The 6,972-nt window shown below is 43.0% G+C and overlaps 1 protein-coding gene across 1 annotated transcript; it reads right to left on the bottom strand.

Annotated features, from left to right (window-relative positions):
- Nucleotides 1–561: 561 nt before the first annotated feature.
- Nucleotides 562–5,810, bottom strand: LOC149110742 (uncharacterized). Its single transcript, XM_089291196.1, has 4 exons — nt 5,347–5,810; nt 4,005–4,102; nt 2,624–3,157; nt 562–1,516 (listed from the first exon to the last, which is right to left on the bottom strand). The coding sequence occupies exons 1-4, from the start codon at nt 5,642–5,644 to the stop codon at nt 1,325–1,327; spliced, it is 1,122 nt and encodes a 373-aa protein (XP_089147322.1). The 5' UTR covers nt 5,645–5,810; the 3' UTR covers nt 562–1,324.
- Nucleotides 5,811–6,972: the final 1,162 nt, after the last annotated feature.

Here is a 6,972-nt window from a genome sequence, read left to right as displayed (position 1 = left end):
TGCAAATTGTTCTCAAAGCTCTAAGCAGTGAGTTCACAGTTGTCGAACGTGCTCGATCGAAGTTTATTTCGGTGTCATCCGAGTCGAAACCTAACTCTGACTCCAGTGACGAAAAAGAAATGATTCTGAAACAAAACTTGGACGTTTTAGTCCCAAAATATATTGGATCGATTAGTTTTGTTTTCCATTTTCTCGAGCAAATACAGAGAGCTGACTGAGGCGCCATTGTGTTTGGTTCCTTGGTAGACGTCATCAGCAACCGCCGCCCCAGACTCCCAGAAACGCGGTCGTGTAACACTTCAGGCGCGACTTTGAAAGGGCATAGAAAATCGAGGATTCAACCAAATTCAAAAACTTTTTCATCCAAATGCATCAAATAACAAGTGGGTTCGTTTTAGCGAAAAACAAAAAATTTGGGGGGTTAGGTGCACTTTAACCATGTTTAAACAATTTGATGTTTTTGCCGTTGACGGACTATATAGGACATTACGGAAAGGGCATATGTCTTTCAGCGACTTTTTTTAAATTTACAACTTTCTTATCTCACGAACGCAGGCAAGATTTTGCAAAGTTAAAAATAATTTATTTTCATCTATAAATTATGTACATATACATATCTTCTAGTTATATCTTCTTTCATTGTTTGACCACGATGACTCGTGGAATACGTAATACTGATTGGATCGTAATGGAAGTGGTTTCTATTCTATTCTCCTATATTACATGACGTTTGTAATGTAACGATTTAAAATACATAGCGTAAATGATGAATGCAATTGCAGAATAGCAGGCTTGTACGATGTCGTAATTTGACTACAACTAACAAAACTCATCTCCTTTTTCCATTTTTTTTTTTAATTTTGAAGAAGTGATCGGTATTAAATACCATCTGGTCTAATAGATATAGGGAAACGTGGAAGATTCATGTAGTTGTAGTCAATTGACGCTATCGTAAAAAACGCCTATTCTATTCTGTCACGTCTCGGGAACAGCGAGGAACTGAAATATGCCAGAGTAACAGTGCAAAAGGGTATCTAGGATAGTTTCTTAAGATGACAGAGTGGGTCTGATTGTAAGCTGAAGTGTTCCTCTAAAATTAGCAAAATGGTTTGTGTTCATGTCCTAGGAAGGTCGCCCTAAGAGTAAGGTTCAGAAAAGCCTCCACAGATTGAGCCTTTCTTGAGCCAAACACAAGACGTCGACAACACCGCGTGCCACATTGGCATGAAAAGGAAACGCCAATGTGCTTTGATACTTATCTGGACCAAGGGTACACCTTATTTATTTACCCAAAAAAACTAGTCAAGAAAAAATAGTAACTTCCTTAACTAGTGATGGGGCAGATCCAGTAGTGTATAACGCACTGCATTTTATTAACGCCAAGGAAGAGCGATGAAGTTCCTTTACAAACGCAATTGTACACAATCGTGTTTGTACTCGGGTCAATCAATCCGTCTTCAAAAACGTACTCTGCAGCTCTGTCTGTTGAACACGTGGCACCAACAATCTTCATGCCCTGAAAAGTGCAAAATGCTATGAGAAAAGTTGTGAAACTGGAAAATTGTTCATTTGTGCGTCTGTTCATTAATTTTTGGCGCCATTTAATCGAAGTTGAAGTTTACCTATCTAAGTGCTAAAACGACTTCCACTAGACTAGTGTTGAATGTCATGGCTTTTACTATGAGATGATCAAACTAAACAAGTATAGTTTGCGATCACTCCTAACACGCGCATGAGGAGTCCCCCATATCTTAAAAAATTGGTAACCCTTTTAGCTCCTAAAACATTTTGGTTGACGGGTCTGTTTCTTTCATAAAACATAAAATTACCCCTTTTGGTCTTAAAATGGAAAGACGAAACCAAAGAATGTTCAAAGGGTACCGAAGAGGGAAATCCATAGAAAATACAGCCAATTAGAACGCAGGAAATCCGTTGTATATTCGACGCTACACCCAGTGAGCCAGCTGGAGTCAAGCAAACGATTTCTTGGCAGGTTTTTTTCTATTTTTGAGTTGGGAAGAATAACAAAACAATTAATGACTGGTCCCGTGCGAAACACTGAGTTTTGTTTCCCCTCGACCTCAATGTTCCCCTTTGCTTGGCCTCGGGGAACATCGAGGGGCTCGGGGAAACAAAACTCCCTGTTTCCCTTGGGGTCAGTCATTAAGTGCTTATTGAACACTTTCTCGTGGTGTACTGTGGAATATCCCAATTGTTACCTGGGACTCCTTGGTATACACACTCGCCTAAAGGTTCGTGTGCTTACCGAGGGATATTTCTCGGTATGCACCACTCAGAAGTGTTGCATAACCATATAGCTATTATATATTATTTCAGTAGCACGAACCGGATAGTCATTTTTTCGTAGAGTAGCTCTTGATAAAGCTGCTGATCCAGGGTGTGCATAAGCCTTTTTGTTTTTGTACTCACAGGGTGAGAAATTTCCGGGTCCAGGCCTTCTCGGGGGACCTGGAGGCCCAGCAGGGCCTTGTACCCCTGCGCCGCCTTTAGGCGAGTGTGTATACCGGGCAAATACAAGTTTCGCGTGGAATATTCCCTGGTATACCACTCAGAAGTGTTGCATAACTATATAGCTAGTATAGGTTATTTCAGTTGCACGTACCGGATGGTCATCTTCTCGTAGAGTGATTCTTGACGTAACTGCTGATCCACCAGTCTGTGCAGCCTCCTTTTTGTTTTTGTACTCACAAAGTGAGAGATTTCCCGGTCCAGGCCTTCCCGGGGGACCTGGAGGGCCAACAGGGCCTTGAACCCCCACGCCGCCTCCTCCCTGTGATGCGTTGTATCCAGGGGGGCCTCTAGAGCCCCCAGGGCCGGCGGGACCCGGCGGGCCCTGGGAGCCGTTAAAGCCAATAGGCCCCATGGGGCCTTGGAGACCTGCTAATCCTTGCAAGCCCCTTGCGCCAGGAGGGCCCATTGAACCTTGTGTTCCATTAAAGCCCCTGGGCCCTACAGGGCCAATTGGTCCAGGTGATCCAACTCCTGATGGTCCTCTGGGGCCCTGTGATCCAGTATCTCCTTTCGGACCTTGGGGGCCAGGCTCCCCTTGTAAGCCGTTTCGACCGGGACTCCCCGGTGGCCCCGGCGGACCCGGAAGTCCGGGTGGCCCCGTTAGAACCGTTCCGTTGTTACTTCCCTTTAAAAGAAACAGAATACATATGACATTCGTAAGACTGCTGTTTCAAATTTTTCTATATATTTTTTTCTCGGGCACTGGAAAGCAATCCTTGCAAAGTAAAAGGTGAGATCAGAAGTTTTACTTGTTGTTGAGTGTGAAACAACATCACTTTCAAAGAGTTGTTTAGTCTGAGAATTTATTAAAGGCCATCTACTCCGGGTATCTACTTTAGCCTTTTCAAGCTTTCAGACCACCGACTAAAAGACAGGCCGTATTGCAGCGTGATCTTTTTGGGAAGCATATTGGCCCAACAAGCTGGCGCTTATCTCCGATTTTCTTAGCATGAAACGACAACGATTATTTGCACTCTCCCTGCGTGCACGGGGTGTTTTTCTTGGTTTGCTTGTTTGTTGGTTTATTGTACTTCATTTTGGTCTTCTCTTTACCATTATCGTTACTTTACTTTTTTTAGTCTTTCCTCGTCATTCACGGGTCCATGGTAAGCAAGCGCCACTTTAAGAAGGCATTCTATGAGCGCGAATATCGTTTTTTCCCGCGCAGAGGTCAAAAACATGTACAGGTCCGTCGGTCGGTAGGTAGGTAGGTAGGTAGGTAGGTAAGTTAAGTCTGGATACAAGCGAACTAGTCTATCGCAGGGCTACCCTCAGCATTAATTTCGCAGGTACCCATTTATATACCTGAGTGGAGAGAGACACTGTGAAAGTAAAGTGTCTTGCCCAAGAACAATAACAACACAATGTCCCTGGCTAGGGCTCGAACCTGGCCTGCTCGATCCGGAGACAAGCGTACTAACCATGACACCACCGCGCGATTACAACTCTTTAAGAAAGTTAATAATGCTTACCTTGAGAATTGTCGTGACGTTGTTGACTTCGCTTTTGATGTATGCCAAGTTATTGATTATCTCCGGGATCTTTTCACAAGACACATTCTTCTCAGTACCTGATCATCAATAAATGAGATAAATGTTATAAGAAATGACGCATAATTTTACGCACATGGCAACAATGACCGAGATTTTGTTTTGATTGACATAAAGGTACGTATGCTGACTCTCTGTGCAAGGAAAGAAAGACTACACTGGTTGGCTTGACAAATGGAATGCACCTTACTATCAAGATGGCTGCAGATGGAAATTTTAACTTTCTTTTTTGGTCCGCTAAATGAATTGAACTACCGACAAGTTTAATTTAAAACAAATTTTATGTTTGAAATTCAACCTGTGTTGAAGAAGCAAGTCGAGTTTGCTAGTTAAAAAAATGGCATGTATCACTTCACAAGATGCATCGTGATGCGGATGGCACAGCAACACATCATTTTGCAATGCAACTCAACTCATTTAATGCTTATCGTTGTAGTTGTATGTGTCTTGTACGGCACATACAACAGTATATCATTTGACACTGCTGCTAGACAAACACAGCTTATGAATCATACTTAGCTTTGAAGAAAAATTTAGTCAAGTTCGAAATAAAATCACAGATAACTCTTCAAGTCAATGCTCAGTCCTGCATTCAGGCTGTTCCATCCGCATGACCCGCGCTTGAGAAGAAAGACTTTCTAAAGGGCCGCTACTTTCGGGTGGGCTTGCTATTTTCGGGGGCACCTTTCTTTTCAGAGTTCAAAAGGAAGGTAAAAAATTAAACTTTCGGGGGGGGGGGGGACGTTACTTTCGGAGGTCTAGGGTATTGGAACGGACACGGTGCCGAATGATCCCGAAATATCACTATTGAAGATTTTCGGGTAGTTTCAGTCGTGTAACAAATATCTTCGGCCGAGCTTACTCGGGGCCGTCTTAGGAGAATATCGACCCTTGATCTTTTTTGTATTTTCGGGGCGACATTCTCCCAGTACAGCCGTGGCGCTTGGCCAGTAAGATATATTTATTATATGGCTAGCTCCGTGAGCAGGCAAGATAAAGCAAATCCTGTGCTGTGATCGGCTACTCGAGCGGGCAAGATGGTGATATCTTACCCGCTGTGTCCCGCCAAAAATAGTGTTCTTTTCAATATAATAAATCCTTTATTGACCAAGCTCGTTCGGTCGAGATGGCCAATGTCCAGCCATCCTGACCGAAGGAGATTGGCCAATATCCATATATATTAACGCCATTAGCCGATCGTTTCTTGTACATTTTCTAACTGATGGAACTTGTCTACCTCGTGAATACGCATAATAATGCTTACCCTTCATCGCTGATATAGCTAGCAACAAAGCAGCAGCTGCAGTCAGAAGAGCGACAACAACAACTGCGGACATAAAGAACAGCATTCGCCGCAAAACGACCATATCACGTTGACACGCGTTTTCAAGATCTGCTGATGCTTGTTTTTTCTTCACGGCTTCTCGGCTGCACGTCTCATAGCTCGTTTTTTCCACCGCAGGAGTTGAACTCTCAGCGACGACGTCATCATAAATTGTTGGCTCAATTTCTGTTTTAACTGAGTCCAGCTCCAAGTACTGGTTTTCATGTGCCTCATTCATCGCTTACAGATCGAGCGCTGTGACTTCCGTTGCGAAAAGGAATCAAAGCTATATCGAAAGCAAATTTATTCCCAAGACTGTCAAGTGACTTTATGCTGCAATTGTGGTTTATTTCATGTCGAGGCGTGTTTCACAAACACACAAATGTCTGTCATCCGTGACGTAGTAAATGTTTTCAACCAGATGAACTGTTCTTTCCCTTTGAGTTTGACCTATAATCAGCTAATGATACACCTCTAGAAGACTTGTCTGACAGATTCTTTCCTTCGTGTGACATTAAAGTCATCCCCCCGGCGAGGACGACGTCCTCAAACAGACATGACCTTGAGGAACTACAGGCAGACCACCCTATGTGTTCAGGCTTAATAATTGTTTACAGAGACGAAGAGAATCTGTGAGGGTTATGAATAACGCTCTGAAAATTCCATATCTAAATTACTTCTCGGTCTGAACATCCCACTAAAGTTAAATGAAACGTTAATCGATTAATGTGTGGTGTTATTTCGCCTTCCTGGGCCGTCTGAAGGGTCTTTCAACGAAATTGCTTTTGGTCGGTTACCGGTAACTGAAAACAAAAGGGGGGAAACAAGGCTTTCAACTTGGTGGCCGCCAGCCGCGACCTCCTCCACTTCAAACTGGAATAAACGCCACAATATTGAAAATCTCACCTAAATGGCGACGGTTGTTGATCGATGAGATTTTTCTCTATCTCTTTGCCGAATTCGAGCTTCATCCCTCCGACATTTTCCGAAAAAATCGATGCTAAAATCATAACTTATGAGAAACCTGTACATTAAAGCAGTATAGGAAATTGAGAAAAACAAAACCTATGAGGAACTATGCTGTCTTCAGGAGCGAGGCGAAGGAATAAGCATACGGAGTGCTGCTTCAGTAGAGATAAGATATTATTAAAAGCTGGATCATTGGATATTTCAATTCAAGAGTTTCCATTGCCTTAGCCATCGTGCTCTGCAAATATGGTTAGCGCGCGCGTAATATATATATATATATATTTTTATCATTTATTACAGTTTTCTATATTTCGGGGGCGTTTTCAATAAAACAATTATTCCACTCGCGCTTGTTGGATACAAAATGATTATAGCCAACTTGGCGCTACGCGCCTCGTTGGCTACTTTTCATCTCGTATCCAACGCACGCTCGTAGACTAATTGTATTCTGCTTTTCAAGCCAAAATACTACGACCCAACCCGCCCCCCCCCCCCCCCCCCCCACGCGCCCAAGATTTTGTGAAACTCAAGAGGAGTTCCATAATTTATAAAAAGAGATTAGTGAAGGAAATCGTAAGAGGGAAGGCTTAAATGACA

This window comes from Orbicella faveolata, unplaced genomic scaffold (assembly GCF_042242905.1).
Source record: "Orbicella faveolata isolate gen_17 unplaced genomic scaffold, um_ofav_v1 contig_24, whole genome shotgun sequence".
NCBI classification, from domain to species: Eukaryota; Metazoa; Cnidaria; class Anthozoa; order Scleractinia; family Merulinidae; genus Orbicella; species Orbicella faveolata.
The sequence above is the reverse complement of the archived record's forward strand: the minus strand, read 5'-3'. Positions and strand labels throughout refer to the sequence as shown.